We start from the raw sequence: 23,778 nt of genomic DNA, 5'->3' as shown, positions 1-23,778 counted from the left end.
AGAAAAACTATCTATAGGCAATTTTTGATCCAGTCGTCGTTAGGATCGATATGAGCAAAGCAGTCTTCTGCCTTTCAGCTTAGTGTATTAGGGTGAACTGTCTTATAGTTAGGATGATATATAATACGAAAGTTGAAGCTAGATAGAAATTCAGTTTATTTAGCTTGTTTTTGATTCAGTATCTTTATTAATATAAAGTACTCTAGATTCTTATAATTAATAATAATTTCAAATGACTTTTGGGTTTTATATAATTCGGATTTCCATTCTTCTAAAAACTTGATAATAGTGTCACGGGGTAACACTAAGCCCTTTCTGTCCTGTCCTGTCCTGCTATATATATAAAAGTAAGGTAAAACTTCCAATTCTATTTCCTAATCTTTTGGGCATTTAGTTCAACAGTAAAGCTTCTAAATACTCCCAAAAATGATCCTATAATATTAAATAAAACTACCTTTGATTATAAGTAAAGCTGTATGGGGAATCCACTTATAACTTACAAGCCTTCATTGGTTTGAGAACTAATATATATAGATCCTGTCTGCCTGTTTGAATACCTAAGGCATTAAAATCCAGAATCCTGAAACCTTCTAATAGATAATGGTATGAAGATTATATCTTAAGGAGGGGGGTAGTATTACAGGATAACATTAAGCCCTTTCTGTCCTGTTCTGTCCTGCTATATATATGAGAGTAAGGTAGAACTTCCAGTTCTACCTTCTAGTCTTTTGGGCGTTTAGCTCAGCGGTAAAGCTTCTGAATATTCCCAGAGGTGATCCTGTGACAGCCTGCCCTGTGATAAGCTTATAAGAATATACTTTTGAATATAAAGATTTATATATTTCAAAAAGCAAATAAAGCATTAAGCAAATATCGATATACAAAAAAAACTCAATTATATTAAAAAGCAATATTTATTGAATAAAAGGCTTTTAATATATTATTTCAATAAGAGGTTGATATTTAGATTCAATATAATGAATATCAAAATAAAAGGAAATCCTAATAGGAAAGCATTTTCTAATAAGTATTGTAGTAAGTGTGGAAAATCAGGTTACAATTTAAGAATTTGTTAAAATAATATAATAGATCTTAGATTATTAGATTCTTAATAGTTTCAATTAATTGATTTAATGGTTGTGAAATAATATGGATTTGAATACGATAATTGAGGTGAAAGTGGCCTATATGATGATATGGCCCACATGATGATAAACCACGTTATACAAATAAACTGAGTGAAATAGTTTTAGTAATCATGGGAATGAGTACTCTCCGAAGGAGTACTAGGATTAATACTGTAGGGTTTATACTATATGGGTGAATTCCGTGACAGCAAATTTTTATAAAAATTTAGAATTTTCAATTTTAACTTCTTTAAATCCTATTTGAAAAATTAAAATAAAATTATTCATTTTTTTATAAGATTTGATTAATTAAATAATATTTTCTAAAAGAATTCCTAATTTTATCTTTTATAATATAAATAAACTAGAACATAAAAAGTTGAATAATCCCATATTTTAGTCAAAAAAGCATTACATATACAATGAGCAGAAACCAGAACTCTTACTTAAAGAAAGATAATCGAATAATAAAATCTTCTATGGGTCAAACCTCAAGTCGAGGTCCGAGCAGATCATCATCACGTGATAACGTCTTCACCTTCTTTTCCAACTCTGCCAGGGCAGAATCACTCTTGCATTCACGCACAATTATCAATCATTTGGGGTTTGCTTCTCACGATCGTAAATTATGGCCACGGTACCTTCTAAAGTAATTCAGGACTTAGTCACTATTCTACGCCACGACTTCACTGTCGAATTGAACGCTTCATTAGCTTCGTTGCCACCTCAAACTTCCACTTTTCTGAAGATACATGCTGAGATCTGCATCGATCCATGTGTGCCACAGGATCAACTTGGAGGGTACAAGCCCCAGCCAATTTATTTAGTAAGATAGATTATCTAGATCACATCTGTTCAATTATTCCATCAGCAATTTTTCTAAAATGAGGCTTAGGGCTCAATTTCTCTAGATCAAACCGAGTCACATGAATATTTAAACCAACAATGCACAATACCTGTGGTTATAGGTCCTTCCCTGTTGCGTGATGATACAATAATGAAGGGGGTCGAATTAGCTAATAAAGTGCCTGAGCTGCCCAGCATTCATCAATCCTCCTCCCTTGAGAAGAGGCGAAAGACCATCGGAGGACTAACGATCAGAAGAGGCGGCTGTGATGAGATGCCAGATGACTCTAGTACATCTTCACAGGCAGGAAATTCGACTGTGAGACAGTTACAGACAGAATCCCGAGTGTTCCCTCAAAGAAAAAAAAGGAATGACCATGGCATTCATCAATTGCAGCCATCCTCGGTTGAAAAGTTTGTTGCTGGAGTATGGAAACAAATATACAGTAACGTCGAGCTTGCACCCATTTTACTGGTATTTCCTCCACCCTCAAATCACCGATTAATATGCTTGAAGTCTAGACTGATGAGTTTAACAGGATAGTGACTGTGTACCAATAATCGCAACCGGAGGGCCTAATATCGAGGTTAGTCTGGTGAGTTAATATCTAGTTCAGCTTCCTGACATTTCAACAGGACGTTCCGAGCCATCAACTCGCTCTGTCTAAAAATCACAACAGTATCACGCCGGTGTCGCTCCTTAGAAACGATCATTCAAGCTCACTGGGTCGACTGCTTTGATTATCGAGTCAAAGAAATCGGAATCCAGAACCCATTTCTATCCAACACAGATACCAAAATGCTTGCTCTCCGGGAGGCCTGTACAATCCTTAAATGGTCAGAAAAAGAGCTGAGGAACAGACTGTGCGTATTACCTGACGTCTACATTTTCATATCCAAGATCGATGATTGCATTATATGTGTGATTACTCACTTGGCACCAATGAATTACCAAATCCTTCGATATTACGAAACAATAACTGACATTTGGCAGAGCAATCTGGCGAGGATACAAAGAAATCAAGGATGCAGGTGGCTGGGCCTGCTTGGCCTTTGCCGGCTCCGGAATTTATCGACTCTGCAAATATCGTGTAGGCTTCGAAAAGAATCTCACAACAAGACTTGAACGACTCCAATCTGGCCTGGAAGTAGCAGCCGATACAATCCATCCAGAATGGCGCAAACTCCTAAAATTCATAGGCATAGAATCTCAATCGGCATATACTGGACATCCACATGACTGGGTTGTCTGCGATACAGCCAAACCTGTTACGCTCAAATCCACATACATGCAGTGGGACCCGGATTTTGAGTTTTCCCACATTGAGGAGTCCGTAATGGATCAAGCTGCTTGGGGTGTTGAAGATCCGCGTATGGTGGAAAATTCTAGTACTGTAACTTGTCGTGATTGCGGACGCTTGCAATCGAACAACTCTTCTGTCAATGAATGCCGTTGTTTTCCAGAGTTATACGGGTGCTGCAAAGCACCTCCTCCTGTACAGGTTTTTCGTACTCCACTGGGAATGAACAACGGGATTATCGCACGTTGTGTAAGTATTTTGCTAGCATAATCTCAACTTATTCAAAGTCCCGCTGACAATACATGCGCCCTAGGAATTTGCTCGCGGTTCGGCAATTGGCGAGTTCGTAGGACTGGTTACTAAGGGAATGGAAGGTAAAGATGTAATGCAAAGCAAAAGCACTGAAAATCAGTACCAAATATACCAAGGACGAATGGGTTTGTTAACCTTTGCCTCAATTCTTTCCTTCTATATCTAATATATTTGTTTCAATAGGTAACTACACGCGCTTTGTTAACCATTCCTGCGCACCGAATAGCCAATTCCAGAAATTTTACTGGCTGGGAACTGAACGTATTGTCTTGGTCTCTAAAAGAATTGAAGCTGGAGAGGAGATAACGGTAGACTACTCACATGAGTATTGGAAGGATCTCGATAAAGATTGTTTGTGTGGAGAGTTATGTTGTCGGTACGCAAGAAGGCGGGCACGTCCATCTGCCACTTGATTTGGTTTACTTCAATCTTCATTACTAGGTATACAAGGATTTAGATTCATTAGAGGTCAAAGTTTAAATATGACACGTGAATTTTTACGGGTTTGATCACATGTTATGTTGATCAAGAGATGCCCTTTCCAATGTTCGTCCGCGAAGGCTTAAGGAAAATCCCACATTTCTTTTTCTCCTCCTTTTTATTCCTACCTTAATTTCATATTCCAAGGATAAATTGGAGTAACCAATTCGCTTCGTCACATGTCTTCCTATCTTCTTTGGTTAATTTAAAAGAGGATAATGAGCTTTATATTTATTCTATTTCCAAAGTCAACGAGAAGGTAAATTAACCCAGGTGCGTGTAGGAGTCTACCACTCCTGAAAAAGTCTGTCTAAAAGTAAATTCTATGTTTATCCTAATCTTATTCCGGCTTTCATGCAAGAGGGAGAAAACTATCGAAGTTCTTTGACCCTTCAACCACTAGAATTATCTATCTCTCACACACTCTTCGGCATCATTCCTAACCTAACGATGACAGCTACCCTCCCTCTATCTTGTTATCCCGCTCATCCTTTCATTATATCTTCCCTCTAAATTATACTCCCCATGCGTCGGTTTCTCGGTAAGCTTCGGTGCACCGCCTAAACTTGCCAGAACGACTTTGTTATTGGCTGTTAGGTCGTCCATGACCTCGAGCTCTGCGACAGTAAAGAAGCGTGGCATTACGGCCCATCGGAAGGGAATGAGAATGCAGACTAGGATTGGAAAGCCTATAGAAAGATTGTTGTTAGTGTGTTGAGTCTCTTGGAGGTCGTGTGATGGAAATATACCAATTGCAGCAATAGTTAGTGAGATTGCTACTGGGGCAGCTACACCAACTATTTGACACAGTAAATAGAGCCAAATCTTGCTCCTTTTGACTCGTAGAAGAGGCTCCCCTTTCTGAATGAAGCGGCGTTCACTGAAGAGAAATAGTAGCTTCTGCGTTATGCCGTTGGTCTCAATTGAACCCCACTATTGGTATTGGATTATGGTTAGATATCTTAAAACAGGAAGGGAAATTTCGAAGTGGAAAGAGTTTGTGTTGAGAGAAGGATGCTTCTTACACCGACAACAAAGAAAACACCACTAAATAGTGCTCGTGGCATCGTGTGCAGCACGATTAGGAGGGGTCCAGTCATGGTGCCAATTATGCCGAGACCCATCAAGAAATGCGAAACGCGCTGCTCAACTACACTCGCGGCTCTGACGATTGGGCGACGGATCTCGTTATCCGAGCCTTCTTCGATAGCAATAATCTTCACTTCGGTTTCGTAGACTGTGAGTGATTCTGTGTGTACAGGTGCCTGCCAATGAGGTCAAAGATTGATGTCTTCAAAGGGTGGAATCTAACTTACTTGTGGCACGAGGCCATTTGGAAGCGGTATACCTAGGATCCCTGCGATAAATGTTGTGCAGCCGAGCAGGAAAAAGTCCCAGTGAAAGCCGCCTGGCTTCTTGAGAGGGAATTGCTTTGCTTGTGCAGTCAGACTACTCACGTTCTATTATAAAAGTCAGCTCTGTGAACCAAGATTCGAGGAACAAACACAAACATGATCGTAATAGAATAAAAGCATAACCAGGAATCCAAAGGGCATAGCTGCAAAGACCCATTTCGCATCGAGATTCCAGAAATCAATAAGCCAATTTCGAGGCTGCGTCGGATAGAAGGAGCGACTGATGGGTAAGACACTGATATTTGCTCTTTTGATTGTTCCTGGAATGTGTGAAAAGCCAACCCAAAAGATGGTAGCAATCTGGAAAGGATATCAGGAAACAACTCAAGGTAAAATCCTTACTGGAACTCACAGGGTATGCATAGTCAGCAAGTATACCTCGAGCCCATGGCTTTGCCAGTGTTCCACGGCCAATTTTCTCCAAGGCATATACGGTGCCAAAATATAGGATTGCAATAACACAGCTCAGATATCCATCCGCGCTTCCGTATGAATCAAACAAGCTGACCAGCTCCTCGACCCCCTTAACTGAATTACCCTCAGCATCAAGTTTAAAAGAGGAAAATGCCGGAAAACTCACTCATATAGATAATGCCGACATACATGCCAAAGGCTTCGCTAGAGAAATCGGTGACATAACGCATGTAATCACAAAGATTCCAGATGGCGACTAGCCAATGCCAAATTGCAGCCCAAATAGCGGTCCATGCCATAAACTGAGGATATATAGAGACATCATACATCTTTATTATGTCGTATATAGTGTAATTGAACAATGAGATCAAACCGGTGATACCAACGATAGTCAATGGCTGAGCGGCAATGGTACTGAACACCATTGCCGCAAGAGCGGATGAGAAAAGTGCTTCGTTGATCCCGTAGAAACCGCCAGTTCGGCGGCTCATATCCAAAGTGTAGGCTAAAGCAGGAAGCAGGCTTTTTTACACTCTGTTAGTATGGATTTCTAAAAGGGGCTGTCTTGGGGGCTCGAACTTTACAAAGTACATTCTCACAGTACTCGCAAAAGTGCGGTAAGTTGCAGCATCTGAAATATCACTTTGGTAGTATGGTAGTCGACGGCGAATATCATGATACATTCCTAGACCAGGACGCAACATTCGGAACCGCCTCCATCCCGTTAAACCATCGAATCGGTAATTGTCCAAATGTTGAGATGAATTCGAGTCTTGTTGCTGTGAATTGAAGCACATTTTCTCTTCGGTGGGTAGCTTTGCGGTCGCTATGTCGCCTGCCGAGCAATCTGGTCCGCTACTCAAAAGGCCGTCGACCGATGTAGCATTAGATCTCTGCATTTTTGAACAATTCCAGTAGATACAATCGAAGCGGAGAAAGTTAGTGTTCGATGAAGTAGGAAGAAAATACTTGGACTGGAAAGAATGATACTTTATAAGTAAAGAAAGACACCTAGGCTTGAGTTATTAGGGGGAAATGGTGAATGCCAAGCCGCTAAGATTTTTACGGGCTCTTCACTACCTAACCCAGATACATCCTCCACCCTCGTACCCTCTATCTTTTGCTACGAGTCACAAATTGATCAGCACTAGATAATCATTAATTACAATTGATTGCACTAAGTTACGTGTTTCGAAAATTAGTGGTTCCGATCCGTGATGGTAGATGGAAATCAGAAAACTACGTAGAAACGTCATTTTTCTGCTTGGGCAGAATGACATACTCGCTTACTGGTGTTCTCAACGGCTGGCTTAAAAAAGCAGAGAACTTGATACAGATTTTGAGCATGTATTATATTGGCCTTCAGAGTATTAACATGCTTACAAGAAGTGTTATTACACCAAGCCCGCATAGAAATTCATTATCTCACCGAAAAAAATCTTAATATGTACCGGTATTTTACTATTGCCAAGCATTTCTTGCACCCAGGCGAGCCGGGCAAGCACCGACCCCAAAAGATACTTTACGATCTACATTACCACTGAGCCTATACGCAATCGCTCAGGAAAATGCGCAGCAACTCGCTTTCGCTCTGGGTGACGACTTACTGTAAATAAGAGTATCAATCGTTTGTAGAATTTACTACAAGGTATAAGAGTCCTACTCTAGGGGTTCTGTATAATGAATTACTGGTTCTTATCATCTTCCTAATGCTGTAAAGTGACGTTCCATACGAACTCTAGTGGGTGGCGCTGTTCGGGAAGACATAGGACAACTGAAATCATAAGGGTGCAACGTTTCTCCACTTTTTGTCTGGAGCCAAATTGATTTCATATATCTTAAATTCCTGAAAAAGAAAGCCATTGCTAGCGAAACACTATGTGACATCTCAATTCTTTAAGCGAGCATGTTGATATTCTAGATAAAGTTCCTGATGGAGTCCGCTTACTCATGAGATGCATTGCTAACCTGATTGAAAAGAAATTATTAATGAAATAATGAGTTAAGGTGGAGTTTAAAAATTGATATGAGAGTATGGGTAAATATTTGTAAGGAAGGTGATGAGAACCTGGCGCTAGACAAATTTTGAGAAAACTCTGAGACAAAATTGAGAAAAGGGGAGTGAATAAAAGGTACGGAAAGAGAAGTGTAGAAGAGAGCCGAAGCAGTAACAAAGCAAAGCCATTGAATTTTGTCGAAGGTAATATCTTGCTTGCTTTATCACTTGCTATACATCATGAATAATCAAACTATTGAAATAATTCCCCGTGAGGTCACTAGCCATTGGATGACGGACAAAAAGAAGGCTTTGCCATTGAAGTACAGGGAAGCCTGAGGCCAGATTTGTCAGGCTACCCCGTGGCCTGCAACCATTACTTGATTGAGAATTTACACAAAGTTCACACCACCATAGAAAGTCGGAACCCAGAGGCTTCATTGAAAGGCATCTTCTTCGGTAACGAGGTTTTTAGTGAGGTCAATGCGGAATCTCTTTAAAATACCTTGGTCTTCTCTACTACGCCTGTTATAAATATCACTCCTCCGTTCACCATTGAACAGTAGCTCTCCGTATATCACAAAATGAAACATGCAACTTTTCAGGAATAAGAGATAACCTTGAGTACATGTATGTGTTGCACTCCTACTGGGATGTTATTTTTCAAACACCAGTGGACATATAAGTTCCGCGGAGACAAAAATCAGTAATGTTTACAAGCATTCCTATCATGATATCCCTCCACCCCTTTACCTCCACGTGAATATCTATGATGACCAAAATCTCTTGTTATTGACAAGATTGTGAATCAAGATGGGTATTCATAGCTTGTTCCTCCGAATTCGCTACTAGCTGGATCGCTGCAATATCTGCATCATAATCTCTCTTTTTTTTTCCTTAGTAAAGATTGAATCGATAAAGGTAGGCCATGACAGAGATGGGAAGGATACATAATACGATCTCAATTATATATCAACGCTATCCAGGTACTCAGTCATAGTCACATACGTGGAATCTTGATTCATTTGTATGTTGAAGACCAAAAAATGTTTACTTGCAATCACATGAAAAATACTTTCTGGGGCAGCGCACATTGATTTTGTGAATGAATACGAGAAGAGGGGACGGATCATTCGTATAATTTCCATGATCTGATGATCACTGACTCCACTGTGAAGTCCTTGCATGTAAAGTAGAAAAGTCAGTCATTCCTTTGATCTGGGGGTTGGTATTAGGAATGCATCGGAGTCTTTCAAACCTTCGATGACAAATGAAGAGAAATCATCCCTACACCAAGCCGGAGATATTTTTAGATCTTATACTACCTCCCTTGACTCATTGAAGATGAGTTCATCGAGAAATATCCTATAGTTCCGTGAATAGTAAGTGATTTGTTGAAACATATCACGATAACCCGTCATCAGTCGTATATGATACTCATTTCCCTGGCGGAAGCATTCCTGTGATTCATCATTGACTGTGTTTGAGATGAGCTCAGCTCTAAGTTAAGCTTTTAGTGAAAAAAATGCGCTTTCTCAGTCTGAGATTCGAAGCCATCGTGATCTCGGAAAAAGGAGAATCTAGGAAAAAGAAAAGAATGTGGTACCCTCATGAACAAAACACAAAGAATGCAGAAAGCTCGGTAAATGAGAGAAGAATGTTTTAATTTCACGAGTTAAGGGATAGCAAACCGGCTTCCTCTATATATATTGCAAGCTTTTCGCTTTGTCTAGTCATCAATCACACAATCCTTGACCTCAATCACACAATTCATATTAAAAGCCATTCACTAGCAGCCCAACTTTCAAAATGCAATTCTACATCCCAGTTGTTTTGGCCTTTCTTGCCGGCAGTACCACTGCGCAAATTAGAAGATGTCCCTTCAATGGAGGCAGTATTCCATTTGGTCAATATGTTTGTTCGGGACCTCGTGTAAACGGATTCCCAGGCAATGGCATTGTAAGTTTTATTCAGTCACAAACAGACTCTGTCTTTACTTGATATATCATCAAATGCTAATGAAAATGTAGTCACAATGTGCTATAAACGGGCAGATTGTGCAGATTGGTAGTGGTCCATGCCCTCATTACTGCAACTACATTTCAGGAATCCCATACTGCTTCTAAAGTAAGAGTTCATTCTCCCCAGACTTGTATTAAAATCTGCTAATTGTTTTCCAGTTTCTTATTGGCTGCAATTCATCAATAGCTTGATGATTAGCAATGGATTCAGCGGATGCTGGGCCTGAACGGGGGGATTATTTTTCTTTCTCAGATTGAAGGTGGAGGATTTCGTTCGTTATAGGACAAGTAAAGTAGGACTATCAACGAAATGTATTTTTTGGTGGATTTGAGTTAATTGGTTTTGGGCAGCTTCTAGATGAATGTTGACTAACTCCCATCTCGCTTGCTATTGCAAATTGCTCGATTAACCATGACATGCGATCCATGAGTGAGCTCTGACAATAACGAGTACTTTGGTTCGACTGAAAAATAGAATTTATAACGTGTTCCGGCATTAAACATTGACACAAATAAGAAAATGTACGAGAGAACCGCTAGTGAGGTCATTTTGGTAGCATTGAATATAAACCTTGGACAATTCACAAAACGAGCGGTGATGATTGTCAAACTTATCATACAGGGTGTAGCGGTAAGTTATGCTGCTTTTCTGTTGATTGGAGTGCATTAAAAGGCACTGAATGTTTTAGAAAAACACTTCGATATTTATTGGTCCTTAAGTAGACACGATAAAATGGACAAATATCTCCACATAATTTTCATTGCTATTCCGCCCCAATGTTTACCGATCAATTTCCAGATAGGACAGTAGGGGTTGCGAACATCCTCTTAAAATCCATCACTGAGTATTCCGAGGCTGAAACACAAAAATACCATATCTCACAAGCATTGAGAATAATAAGAATTTGAATACTTGCAGGTCCCAGATGCACAGCATTGAGAGCCTGTAAATCCAGCTCCACCACATTGGCTGTATAGAGCACCGCACTAAATCACATCGTGTATTAGTAAAAAATCTTTGACATTCTCAAAACAAGATGAAACTTACGGTGCCACCTGGTGATGTTGTAGGAGAAGAAGCAGGAGCCGTGGTAGTAGTTCCGCTCCCATCACCTCCTGTTGAACTTCCGACAGTTATATCGGATGACCCACTGGAGAAGTAACCTTCTGTTGCGACTATCATGTAATCAAAAGTACCCATGTTCATTCCTAGTGCTTTCCAAGCATTGAAATGATTTCCGGTTGTTACGGTACCACCAGTTCGCTTTGATTGTCGAACAGACCAATATTGATAAAAGGTAGCAGTACCAATAATAGATGGTTGGTTGACGCGTTGGGTCTGATAGATTTTATCTGGAAGTTGTTATTATGAGTCACTGTGTGGCTAGGCATGAGACTATTTTGACTTACAAGTTGCTCCGTCACTAACCACGGTACCTTTCAAGGTAGCTCCAGTGCTTGGATCATATGTACCGAAATTCTCGACAACATAGTATTCAATAAGAGGTGATGTTGTCCAACCATAGAGGGAAAGATAACTGTTGCCATTTGGACTGTACGTGCCACTATAGGTGACAGCCCTGAGAGTAATTGAGATGAAGGTCAGCAAATGCAATAGTCATAGTCGTGATGGAAGATCAAGAGAAGATTTGCACCAACCTAGCACTTCCAGGGTTCCAGCCCTTTCCACCAACAAGATTGCCATTTCCTGACCACTGTATTTTGTACTCGCCACCAGCACCATTTGTGTAAGTAACATCTGCGCCACCGTCTGTCCAGAAGGAATAGTAGTATCCGCCTAATCATTAAGGTCAACATAAAGATAGTTGCTAGGGGTAAGAGGGATACGAACCACTGGTTCCAGTGGAGCTAGGTGTCCCACTTCGATCGACGAGTTCAATACTTGAGTTGGCTGGATATGCCAAGACCCTCGTAACAGCAGCAAGAGTAATAAGAAGAGCTTTGTATGAAACCATGATGAATATGAAGACCAATAATTTGATGTTTAAAAGGTTCGAATGGTTGATGTTGAGCCTTGGACTTGATGGGAGAAATTATCTTCCTTTATACATTTTGAAAATCGGCGACGGAGGCGAAGTATCAGCCCAGTCAATACCAAATGTCACTCTATTCATCAATGAACGAATTGGATGATGTGTCGCCCAGTCCATTTGTCCGAGCGAAATTTGACATAGGTGTTATTGCATGTTCCCCGCAAGTGAGAATCATCGACGGTAACCTTTTTGAAGTTTGCTAGTCACAAGATATTAGTGTTTTGGGTACAGCGTCAATCATGCACCCCGCAATGCAGTGAGATGATCAACTCTTACCTATTAAAGTAGATTAGACCCTATAATATGAGGATTGTATTACCTAGGTAGAATTGATAGCAATATCAAGGCTCTTTGGATAAATTAGGCGGGTAAATGCAACTCTGCCATTGCCCGTAAAGCCGACTGTGATTATGGATATTATGTATGCTGAATAGTTCATTGGATTATCTTCTGAAACAGATAAAGAAAGCTAATTGGCATAAGAGGATTTATCAACTCCCTAAAAGAAGAGAGATGTGAGGTAGTTTCTTAATTGCCATGCACTGCCGCCTAGACAAAAACAAGAGATGCGATTAATGAATCACTCATGCCTAATCTTCACCCTGAAGGATAGCATACCATTTGATCATTCTGAGACTCATCATTGGCTTTCCTTTAATCTAGATTGGAGCCTTCATCACGGCTTAGAATCTCTTCATCAAATGCAATGTGTTGAATAAGTGGCAGTATTACAAGAGCTCGTCTTTTTCACCGCGACCATAGAGAGATCGATCTGAAAGTGGGAAAGACATCCTAGGTAGATATATCTCGAAGATTGGCCAATAAGTATCAAGGTTGACTCTCAAATGTGACTTTCCTCTGGCAGTGATAAAGCATCTATTCCCGAACACGACTGTCTGGCATTGACTACAACTCGGCATTTCACAATGCTACGCAGAATACACACAAGATCAGACTTTGGAAGGAGCAATTTCTGAGAAGAGAGAGAGCAGACGGCAGAAGAAGGAGATAGATTAATTGGGAGGTCTTCGCAAATATTCCAAAGCACTCACTATGCTCATGCTCGGGACAACACGCGAGATTCAAAAGTATTTCCATTACTAAGATCTGAGTCGGAGTTGCCCATCCATGATAATTAGTTCGACTAAACGAGTAGAGTCGACTCTCAAGCTGCGTTCTTATCGCTAATGCTCTGCTGCATTTTCAAAAGTCTCAACGTCCCCCCTCAACTTTTTTCCTAGAAGAGCACTTTGTGACAAGGGTGAAATGTTGTGAACGGATCTCGAAGGGATGGACTGAGAATGACCGACACATTGCCGTACTGGTACCTTGAGTCAGGCCAGCTCCTAAGGTAACTTGGAAAAGGAAAATTGATCCAGAACAACCGGGAAAGATGAGGGACAGTTCGCTCCTGACCTAGTGTCTAATATTCTGACAAGCTATGTGACGATCCAAACACTCGCTCAGAAATTGGTAGCCTGTTTAAAGGCCCAAATCACCGAGAGCCTAGTCTCGAATTCAGAATAGTCGAAATTAATCAAAAGTCTGCATGTAGCCGCATTGATCATTCAGGCTCAAGAGATATTATGTCCTTTTCCGGTCACTATACTCAGCCGTTGAATTCTTGAAATTGTTAGTCCATCTAGATTTGGCATATATATCAACCATAGTTTTCAGCTAAGAATGCCGTTCACTGTCCAACAATCGCATCAGAAAGACAGAATATACCGATATTGATTGAATGTGATAGGCCATGCTTTATTCTTAGGTATCAGCTCCAATTAACTCCCCAATGCATATTCCCTTCAACCGAAGAAACAACAACACCAAACCGTCATGAAATCGTAAGAATCGTAACAATCGCTTCTACCAACCCAATAATTTTGCCTGGTTTTGCAGTTTCCATCTATTACATCCCTTCCAAAAACGCCATACCAGTCATGTTCGTAAAAGTTTTCATCATTATACAATGATCTCCTCTTCGCTCGTTTCCGTCGTATTCCCATCACTGGCCTCCAATACTTCGTCATGTCGTCCAAGGTCTGCCTTTCCCAACATACCATTCTCTACTTCACAAATGCCATCCAGCCCATTCGTTAGTTTCGCAGATGTTGATTCGGCCTCAATAGCACTTCGTTCTCTGCGTGCTCGTTCCCTTTCCATTCTGCCTGCTTTGGCATCTTTCATCGAAATCCTGTTACCACTCACCCGACCAAATATCCACATTTGTATGACTACCATGACAGCTGTATATCTCCAACACAACGCATCATCTTCATGCATATCAAGTGCCCATTGCGAACCTGGTAGTGGACCAAGACTTTCGAAGATCGGATGTGGAGATGTCGACATTGTCGGAGGAGGTGGTAAGAGATGTGAAACGAAGGTATTTATGAGGTGTAATACGAAGGCGGGGTTGAGTAATATCCCGGGTATGAGATAAGTCGTCGAAAGGAACGTCATCTTGAGTTCGAAAATGGAGGGAGAGGCTCTAATTTGGAGAAGTCAGTAAATGAGTTCTCTCAGAAGGAACCGGATAAATATACGTTTTGCGACCACTCGTATTGGAAGCCCCACGCGCACTCAAGTACCTCTTCTTGGCTTGAAGTGCTCAAAAATGGGAAATGCGTCGTCGTTATACAATATCAGAATCCAATGACGAAGCAAAAGCAAAGAATTTTCGGGTTGTGCAAGGGGGAGCTGAATGAGTTCAATGTACTCCGTCGTTTTGGGAGAGGATATTGAAGGGATGTAGCAGATCTTTCGATGTTTGCGAAGTGTGTAACTGGAAAGTTTGGCTTTTCTACCCCTCTATCCCAAGATCAAGAGGGAATTGACGATATGTGAATAGGCGACAATAAAGGTATTGTGTAGAAGTATTTTGTATTCTCATCCGTGTGAATAAAATCAACAAAATCTAACCGGAGTGTAAGAATGATTTTGGAATTAATACAATATCTAGGGAAGAAAATGAATGAATGAATGAGTGGATGGAAGAGAAGAGAAGGGAAGAAGATTGAAGTGTTGTACAATTGATAGAGATAAGTCAATTGTACTAGGTAAAGTGCGTAGTATCTGTTTCTTGTTTTCGAATCAAGGAAAGGACATACCTACCTATACTCTATATATATATATATAAAACCTTATATATGTACAACTTTTGAGATTTGAGGACTTTCCTTCAAAAAGCTTGTAGACTTTAGATAGAAGGAAGGGAGGAAGAGAATAACTGAATTGGATGTATACATGTGCAAGGGAAAGATAGTAGGTAGGTATCCAATGCTCGAGGTGGGTAGCATGGAAGTGTGTACTGGCCAATTTCCAAGGAGAGATCAACTCATAGTAATAACCTTGGAATACTAGGGAAGTACCCAAGTATATAGATACAATTGAGATCAATCGTTTTTTTCTCCCGTTGCACCTACCTCTCGTAATCTATTGTCTTGTCGTTTGTACATACGACAGTACCAGTAGTACCTAATCTACTAATATAAAATGAATCAATTGTGGGATTTGATGCATACTCGTATTTTAAGGTGCGCCAGTGGATAATGAGACCTTAGTAATAACATGTGGTTTGTACGAAGAAAGGTTATGAACCGAGGTTTGCTCGATACGCGGATTGAGTCTGGTATTCCATGTACAGGTTCTTCCCGGTATTGCTTGCTTGTCTGTCGGTGTTACCTAATGAGTAGGTAGTATGGTTTGATTGTATACTCCGTATGCTGTCGTTGTACACGTTGTCGTTGCATATGTTGTCATTGCTCGAATAGCCTCAACTTTGTCAAATCTGTCAAATTGAAAGACCCCTCATGTTCAGGATTTTCGTCTGATCGATCGGACTACAAGTAGAAACTAAGGCGCCTAGGGTACACGGACGGACCTAGGTAAACTTCGTCCAAGTCTAAAGAATACCTAGTGGCAAAGTTTAAAAAATCATTGCTCAGCCTTGTCTTCAGCCTTATATTACTCTAGCCACATTCCGAACTCAATCAGCACCGCCACATCGAAAGAATTCGAGTAGCTGGAGCCCTGGAGCCACGTTTAACTTTCAAATAAGGCTACTAGTTTCATCATTATTGAAACTGCGCAACTGTAACTCGAAAAGCGCATCACGCACTTCTTTTGACTACCTAGGTACAGTCAGTTACTTTCAAGGGCCTTCATCATGGTATGTATATGTATATGTATTTCTCGATTGCCTTCAGAATCCCAATCTAACAACCATAGAACACTCTCTTCAATACCGCACTCAAACAATCCACCTCCCTCCGCCGAGATCTTTCCTCGCTTTCTCCACCCGAATCGCAACCCCTCACTCCATCTCTACTTGGTCAAATATCTTCATCTCTAACCTCCTTTTCAAGAACTCTTGATTCTTACGCTTCCCTTCAATCGGCCGAACTCAATCCTTCCAAAAAGGAAAAGGCCTATGAACGATTAACTACATTCCGTTCTGAACTACACGATTATCGCTCCCAGTTTGCAACTCTCAAATCGCAAAATGAAGATCATCAAACACAGATAGATAGGAGTGAATTACTTGGAAGAAGACCACATCATGCATCAACACCCGAAAATCCTTATGCAAATACAACAAGTGCGACCGCTGCTCGGGATAGTCCATGGAGACGAGAGGGTGGACCCGGTGGAAGTCAACTTTCTATGAATAGTGGGGATTATACAAGAGAAACGCATGCTTTACGCGAACAATCATTCTTTCAAAATACCCATAGTGCGTTGGATGAATACCTAGCTCGCGGACAAGCAGTTTTAGGTGATTTGGGACAACAGAGAGAAATGTTAAAAGGGACACAAAAACGATTGTACAGTGTGGCAAATACCTTGGGCGTATCTGGCGATACGATCCGCATGATTGAGAGACGTGCGAAGCAGGACAAATGGATTTTTGGAATTGGGGTGGTGATATTTTTTGCCTTTTGTTGGGCCGTCTTACACTTCCTGAGGTAACGTATTGAGTGAAATCAGGTCATCCTTGGTACGGGAAGAGCCATCTTGATAGTTATGAATCTAGGTTTGGGAGTGTGTATGAATATTTGGCAACTGTTGTTTTCTTGGTAATATAAGCGTGGAGTCTGGAGTATGGTTCGGCACAAAAAGGGGCGGCTGTTCGTGCGACACTGAGCGCCGAGAATTTACATCTAGGAATCTAAACATTATTCATTAATGTTCATCGAAGTATGCGGACTATTTCCATTCGACTCTCTGTGCATCTTCAAAACTTAATTGTCTATTTCGACCTTTTGATCCTCCTTTGCATCTTTTGATCATCCCCGACATCCCCGGCACATGCCACACTATCACCATGAAGCTCTCCAGTGACATCAAAAGACCAAATGAAGATCGTTTTTCTCGAATCAGCTCCCAATCATGCATTCCGGAATGATAGCATCAGGGTTTGATTTCATGGCTTTGCTTCCTCGCTTGCCAGTGGAAGATGATAGGATTTCACTGTGCATGACCGTACATGCACAAAATTTGACTCGTAATCTTAACAAATCCTTACCTCTTTGCAAATTTACTATCTCTCTTGAGAAGTGTTTTTGATTTCGTTGTTCCTGATGGAAGACTCATAAATGGATTAGACTTCTGGTAAGCAAGTGCTGCATACATGACTGACATGACCTCATTGTTCATATATATCTACATGGCATGGCTAAAAGCTGTCATCTAAAGTTCTCATCGTCCTGTTGTAATTTTCACTAATTCAATACTTCTTCCGTGTATTAACTCGGGAGTTCATAAAGACCGATCTTTTCCCCTACGAGATGTCAAGGTTTTCATTGGTTCTCTTGTTCAAGGATGAATTTCTCGCTTCCAAACTGTCGGGTCTCCTTTTCCGCACCTACTCTTTTAGGAATCCTCCTTGTAGAGACAACAAATCACACCTCATCAAACCCCAGCTGTTTGACCTGACTCCAATAGCTAAACTCCATTCATCTATTGTCTCATCTCATGATTCGGGTATTACCAACGGCTCCTCGTCAGCCTGTTTTTGCACTTCACAATCACTGCAGAATTTAGCCCCTAATACCAAACTGCCGGATTTTGAGTGCAGAATGCTTATCGGTAAGCGCTTTCCTGGTCGGAGCACCTGTAAGCTAGCCAGTTACAACAATTGATGGGCTCTCAGAATCAAGTCTCTAATCCTCTTGCATGTGGATAAATAGCCTTGTCATGCTTGGATTATTCCCGGGCGGTAAACTCAATCAGATGCAATCACTAAGTCCAGTCTTTGCTACAGTCTCTTTCAGTCATGCGTGGACATCTGTTTTACCTTGATCATACAGAAGTTTAGGCGCTGGTGGAGTAAAAGTAATGTTTCGGGCAATTCAATAAACCTATCATAAATCAGGCGGCTTCAACAAAATGCGGGTTAAGTTCATAAACATATCATACGAGCCGCAATTCGCCAATTGAAGTCTCACTAGCTTTTGCTCGCGGGAATGAGGCAAGATATAACTATGAGCGAAGGAACTTGTTACACCAAGAATGCAATGTTCATCAGCAGGGCAAGCATCACTCCAGCTTAAAACAATATCTCGAAAGCTCGCAAGTCTCCGCTTTCCCAAACATCAACGGCATTCAGATCAACCGGAGTTATCATCGAAAATTCACCGACGTTACAACTTGTGGCCAGTTATTATTGATTACTCACTCGGAGGTGAAGTCCGAGGAAAGCTAGTGACTACTTTGTCGCGACAAGAAACAGTTTTAAGAGACTGTATTCCGCAAATCGGTATGCTTTCTTTTACCATAGCTCTAAAACTTCCTCCTTTTTAACTTCATCTAATCAGGCGCCTATTTTCGGGTCAGGTTTTTGAATCCACTCGAACCTTTCACCTTTCTGGCACAAAATGACGTCTCACATACTCCGAAACACTCGATTATACACTCGCCAGCTCAATGAGCAGGAGATGGATATACTCGCAGCCTGGCTCGAGACACTCGATCCGGTTAATCCCGGTGAAGAAGCAGCTGAGATCACTGTCGTGTTACACCACTCTTTAAGACAGAACAATAGAGCCAACGCGTCATCCGGCAATCACAAAACTCCACCACAAATCTCTGCTACTTTTACTCCACCTCATCATCCTAAATCTCATACAGGATCACAAAATGGATTTGGCAACAACTCTACTAGCTATGCAGCGACGACGAGATCTGAAGGTAACAGTTCTCCTGATTGGAAGTCCAACTCCCGACAGATCAAAAGCTTCAGACCCCCTCCAATTTTTATACCTGGAATGCCAAACTTGCCACAAGTGAAAACATACAACAACACGGATAGTATTGATGAACGAATCTCTCCAGAGATGGCCAGAATGAAGAATTATGGTACGACTCCTGTAACGGCCATTCGTACACACTGCCCCCCATCAGTGTTATCGAACGATATGACAAAGAACGGGGTACAAAGCGTTTCGAACAGTTCTGATCCTCCAACACGTCAGAATGAAAGGTTAGACTCTAGAGTGGCAAATTGGATAAGAAATACGTCTTCAAATTCTTCTTATCTCGGACATCAATCTCAAAAGAATCCCTCCAAGGGTACTTCTACCTTACCAGCCAAGCTTCTTGATCCTGCAAATGATCCTGCAATTCTAGCATTAATGACGGCAGTTGTTGAAGAGAAAAAGGTTGAAGAGGCTAGAACGTCCCCGCGTCTAATGGGGAGTTCGGAACGTGTTATCTATGCCTCTTCAAACTCAAGTTCGAGCTCTCGGGATCGAAGAGTACCCTCTAGTAGTCGACCGAGAGGGTACCCATATCTCAAAAGCGACCTGCATCGAGATACTGGCAGACTCGGAATGTATCAATCCGATCTACCATTGACGTACTCTCATATTTAGCCATGCTATCAAAGGAATCTTGTGTCGACATCTTGCTTCATCATAAGACAATTTTTAAATGAATCTTACGCAAGTTCACAATTTGCGCGTTCCATACACAGCATCAATACAGGAATATCTGTAGATCGGCATACTAGGAATATCCATGGGCTCGCTCTTAGTTCATCGCCACTTGTGATAACATCGGTTGTCTCCCGGAAGATTCTGTCGATAATTCCACGGCCAGCTTCCTGCATGCTGGCACAACCTTCTCGCAAAATCAAGCTTCTCATGATTTCGTTCAAACAAAGGTATCTGGATATGACCTTGAAAAAAAGAACTGAATTGTAGACCGGTACAAGTTCTTATCAGAGAAGACACAAGCTCTAATTAATTTACTTGCTGCGGGAGGTTTGACGGTGTATTATTTGCTGTGCAATAAAATATAAGCGTTGGGATAGTTACGTTTTTTATCTTGTATATTTTTTTGTGTATTTAACAAGTCTATCTGAATTTAATTTAATATCATCCATCATTTCGTATGCCATGTATAATGTACATAATTTTGGCTGAGTTTCTTTGTGAACGTTGAGTTAAGGCAGGGTTCCTCACGCTCAACGCCTAAATAATTTGATTAGCCGAATAAGGATCGTAGCTATTAACGTTGAGAATGATTATTATAGGTACCAAGTGTTTGATCAATTTAGCTTCAATTAGGGAGAGCATCTTTCTCGCAGTGCCAGTGAACTAGAGTCAGAGAAAAATTGGATGACTGGTTGACACTAGAAGTGACAATGAGAGGATCGAGTGAAAACAGCATGAAAAAGGTCTTTCTATCACCACAAGTATCACTTGTAAATTGCTGTGTTCTGGGAAAAAGTGATCAATTCTTGATCCTAAGTTAAAATGTACCAAATCTGGAATGGGAACCTTTACAAATACTATCGATCTTCCTTTTTGCTTGCCATTCTACGAGCTAGAGAGGATATCATCGAGCATCAATTGTGCTATCACACTCAGCCAAATGCGGAGCCTGAACAATCACTTTGAGTTGTATACCATCGGACGCGCGGGTATCTCCAGCTGTCATGTCCTGTCTTTCGTCTCCCCATCTTTTATCTGTTCACACGCGTAATTTTATGATTCTCAACAAAATTGAGGAAGCAGATGAGCTATAAGAATGAAAATTTCAACCCCACACAAAAAAGAATTGGGTCTGGGGAAATCGTGGCTTTCTCCTGAATTAAGTTCCGGCCAATGAGTGAGGGACGCTTGATACAAGCTTAAATTTAGGACTTCGCTAGTCATTACGTTTGACAGATGAGTGAAAGGGCGAGGAATTCGCAAGGACGTTCTATCATGAATAATCTAATCATAAAATAATACTCAAAGTACTTGAAACGTACAATCCAAGTGAAAATTGACGAATGGCAACTCTCGAATTGATGTTCCTTGGCTCGACATGTTCCAACTGACTAGTCATCGCAGCGTAGAAGTTAAAGGGACTAAAGCGAATTAAGAAGCACTAGCTCGAACCATAACATCATGAATTATCTGAGTAGATCTTTAGACCTAATCCATGCCAAGGAAGGTGTGATTGAGGGCAGTTCAGATAGGAATTCCTAGAACATAAATAAATATTCCCCATACCTCAAGTGTCTTTGTTCAGAACAATCCGAAAGACCTAGACTTAAGAAGCAACATCATTAATCTTCAAGACTCCATCCAATACGATTACCGAGAACCAAGCAATGGACAATCAAAATACATCTAGGGATACTTCGTCTACCGAAGAAATAGTTTATAAACCTATGCAATGGCGAAATTTGGCTTATACTCCGGCTACTTCAGCTCCTTCTTTGACAGCAAATACTGGTGAGTTTGAAGTTTAACTTTATCTTCGTATTATCCCCTCTGTCGTTCCACATCAAGCTGTTGATTGAACCTATACATGTCATTCTCTGTCTTTTATAAATTCAATCATACCATTTTACTCTAATTTTGCAGATGTTTGTGGAATAGACTTGCTGACTTCTCAACATCGTAGGCGCGAACCAGTTGTCGCTTAACTTTGGCAGTTTCGACTCAGCATCCAAACCCCAACTCTGAAAGGAACAACTCGACGCTGCCCCCAAAGACAGGCTGAACTGCATCGAGGTTCGCATCTCACTACCTTCAAGCAAGGTCGTCTCATTGAAGAATCATTCTGCGAAAAATATAGACCTCTTAAAGTTATTGGTAAAGGCGGTTTTGGACTTGTATATTCCATTGAGGAGAAAGCTACAGACAAGTTATTTGCCGTCAAGATGGAATTGAACCATACAGAAAATGCATCTCTTCAACGAGAGTGGAATTTGCACAAGAAGTTGAATCACCCATCGATACTTCGTGTTCATGATTTCTACGCATGTATAGGTGACGGTCCCGGAATGGTGATGGATTTGGGGGAGAAGACTATGTCCGATATGGTTCACGAGCAAGGATACACCGAAGAGACTCGAATGAAGATGTACTTCATGGACATTTTATTGGGGTTTGAATACTTGGTAGGAACACCGACTCAAGAAAGCCAATCCGGAAGTCGAAAAGAGTGTGCTAATTACATTTATAGAAATCTAAAAATATCTTGCATCGCGATATAAAGCCAGGAAATATGATCCTTGGGTGCGGCTCGGGTGGTCGTGTGATGATAGCAGACTTCGGCTTGGCAGACCATTTGGTAGGTGGCGAAAGAAACAGGAAAACCTCAAGGTGGGCATAATATACGATACAAACTCTCAAATATTATTTGCTAACTTTGTCACAGAAAAGGAACAATGACTTGTAAGTTCTCATCCTATCCCATCTGAAATTGATATTTGAGAAGATATCAATATTTGAAGGCACATTGGTGGTCCTAGTGGATCAAAGATTTCAGTTTGATACTACCCCTATTTAAAGAGAGTCAGAACCATCGAAACCCTACCCTAATCCCAGTACCTCTGTACGAGTTGGTTACCAACTGGGGCACTACACTTGCTATCGGTTCATTTACTAACTTATCAAGATATGGCACCGGAATGCTTCAGGAAGAGTCTTCATATTACTGGTTTAGGATTCGAGGTAGACATTTGGGCGGCAGGGGTCTCCCTTTTTCAATGCCTACTGGGCTATCATCCTTTTGATTCCGCTGAGCCAGCGGATGATGAGAAACAGCGGAGGAGAAACACGATATTGATGATCATAAACCCCAAAGCGTCTCTCGATTTCGAGAGCGGTCCGCTGCGTCAACCTATCAGTCAAGAAGTAGCAGATCTTTTGGTGGGAATGTTGGAAATAAACTTTGAAAAAAGATTGACAGTTGAGGACTGTCTTGAACACGAGTGGATGTCCGGATAATTTCACTTGCATGTTACATAATACAATTTGAAGAGCATATGGCTAGGCTATCGGCGTTAAAAGATATCATTTGGAAACAATAAAAAGGCCTCATTAAAGACTGGTAGATTGTGCTCGATTCTCCATATGATTTTCAACAGCTTTGAGTTTTGAACCTTACATCGTAACAACTGCAGAGAGTTGCCGCACTCGAACTGTTCATATTGGGGCTTGATATTTATACTGATATGTTATCCTAGGTAGGGCTGATGACCCTCAAGTACTATGAGTAGCTAGCTACCTGTAGTGCTAGCCATACTTCAAAGTTGGAAGATACTCTCGTACATGGCCCGTGGGTTTATGGTGCAAAGACAGTAGTGTAGAATACTGTGCAAATGGATAAGTTTTGAAATATATGGGTAGGATCCTCTCAACCGATTGCAATAGTAAATCGGGAGCATTGTGAAAAGTTTTTACCACTCAACTATGAAGACGGGTGGAACTGAAATCTGAGTGACCCGGATGAAACTCAACCATTATGCTGCAAACCATGAAATTCGTAACCGATCCTCTCATGTACCATAACACACAAAGGCAATGAT

General features: G+C 41.0%; 8 protein-coding genes across 8 annotated transcripts; 5 read left to right on the top strand and 3 right to left on the bottom strand.

The window, feature by feature from the left end:
* Positions 1 to 1,755: 1,755 nt before the first annotated feature.
* On the top strand, positions 1,756 to 4,066 carry EAF02_010718 (uncharacterized protein; the record flags this gene model as incomplete). Its single annotated transcript, XM_038906766.1, has 8 exons — positions 1,756 to 1,953; positions 2,023 to 2,448; positions 2,513 to 2,569; positions 2,743 to 2,837; positions 2,968 to 3,523; positions 3,588 to 3,711; positions 3,770 to 3,937; positions 4,044 to 4,066. The coding sequence occupies 8 exons, from the start codon at positions 1,756 to 1,758 to the stop codon at positions 4,064 to 4,066; spliced, it is 1,647 nt and encodes a 548-aa protein (XP_038753636.1).
* Positions 4,067 to 4,289: 223 nt separating this feature from the next.
* EAF02_010717 (uncharacterized protein) lies at positions 4,290 to 6,794 on the bottom strand (the record flags this gene model as incomplete). The annotated part of the gene is made up of 8 exons (XM_038906765.1): positions 4,290 to 4,755; positions 4,816 to 4,999; positions 5,092 to 5,331; positions 5,383 to 5,526; positions 5,578 to 5,781; positions 5,834 to 6,009; positions 6,062 to 6,417; positions 6,475 to 6,794. The coding sequence occupies 8 exons, from the start codon at positions 6,792 to 6,794 to the stop codon at positions 4,535 to 4,537; spliced, it is 1,845 nt and encodes a 614-aa protein (XP_038753635.1). The 3' UTR covers positions 4,290 to 4,534.
* Positions 6,795 to 9,630: 2,836 nt separating this feature from the next.
* On the top strand, positions 9,631 to 10,286 carry EAF02_010716 (uncharacterized protein). Its single transcript, XM_038906764.1, has 3 exons — positions 9,631 to 9,850; positions 9,922 to 10,018; positions 10,072 to 10,286. Exons 1-2 carry the CDS (start codon positions 9,701 to 9,703, stop codon positions 10,015 to 10,017), a joined length of 246 nt encoding a protein of 81 aa, XP_038753634.1. The 5' UTR covers positions 9,631 to 9,700; the 3' UTR covers position 10,018; positions 10,072 to 10,286.
* Positions 10,287 to 10,791: 505 nt separating this feature from the next.
* EAF02_010715 (uncharacterized protein) lies at positions 10,792 to 11,888 on the bottom strand (the record flags this gene model as incomplete). The annotated part of the gene is made up of 5 exons (XM_038906763.1): positions 10,792 to 10,899; positions 10,961 to 11,265; positions 11,323 to 11,492; positions 11,572 to 11,710; positions 11,765 to 11,888. 5 exons carry the CDS (start codon positions 11,886 to 11,888, stop codon positions 10,792 to 10,794), a joined length of 846 nt encoding a protein of 281 aa, XP_038753633.1.
* A 2,040-nt stretch (positions 11,889 to 13,928) lies between these two features.
* On the bottom strand, positions 13,929 to 14,429 carry EAF02_010714 (uncharacterized protein; the record flags this gene model as incomplete). Its single annotated transcript, XM_038906762.1, has 1 exon — positions 13,929 to 14,429. One exon carries the CDS (start codon positions 14,427 to 14,429, stop codon positions 13,929 to 13,931), a length of 501 nt encoding a protein of 166 aa, XP_038753632.1.
* Positions 14,430 to 16,134: 1,705 nt separating this feature from the next.
* EAF02_010713 (uncharacterized protein) lies at positions 16,135 to 16,937 on the top strand (the record flags this gene model as incomplete). Its single annotated transcript, XM_038906761.1, has 2 exons — positions 16,135 to 16,137; positions 16,197 to 16,937. 2 exons carry the CDS (start codon positions 16,135 to 16,137, stop codon positions 16,935 to 16,937), a joined length of 744 nt encoding a protein of 247 aa, XP_038753631.1.
* Positions 16,938 to 18,844: 1,907 nt separating this feature from the next.
* EAF02_010712 (uncharacterized protein) lies at positions 18,845 to 19,840 on the top strand (the record flags this gene model as incomplete). Its single annotated transcript, XM_038906760.1, has 1 exon — positions 18,845 to 19,840. The coding sequence occupies one exon, from the start codon at positions 18,845 to 18,847 to the stop codon at positions 19,838 to 19,840; it is 996 nt and encodes a 331-aa protein (XP_038753630.1).
* A 1,730-nt stretch (positions 19,841 to 21,570) lies between these two features.
* Positions 21,571 to 23,197, top strand: EAF02_010711 (uncharacterized protein; the record flags this gene model as incomplete). The annotated part of the gene is made up of 5 exons (XM_038906759.1): positions 21,571 to 21,694; positions 21,932 to 22,365; positions 22,431 to 22,570; positions 22,626 to 22,642; positions 22,866 to 23,197. The coding sequence occupies 5 exons, from the start codon at positions 21,571 to 21,573 to the stop codon at positions 23,195 to 23,197; spliced, it is 1,047 nt and encodes a 348-aa protein (XP_038753629.1).
* Between the last annotated feature and the right edge of the window lie 581 nt (positions 23,198 to 23,778).

Source organism: Botrytis sinoallii (assembly GCF_014898435.1).
Source record: "Botrytis sinoallii strain Bc 23 chromosome Unknown BSIN_026, whole genome shotgun sequence".
Classification (NCBI taxonomy): domain Eukaryota; kingdom Fungi; phylum Ascomycota; class Leotiomycetes; order Helotiales; family Sclerotiniaceae; genus Botrytis; species Botrytis sinoallii.
The sequence above is the reverse complement of the archived record's forward strand: the minus strand, read 5'-3'. Positions and strand labels throughout refer to the sequence as shown.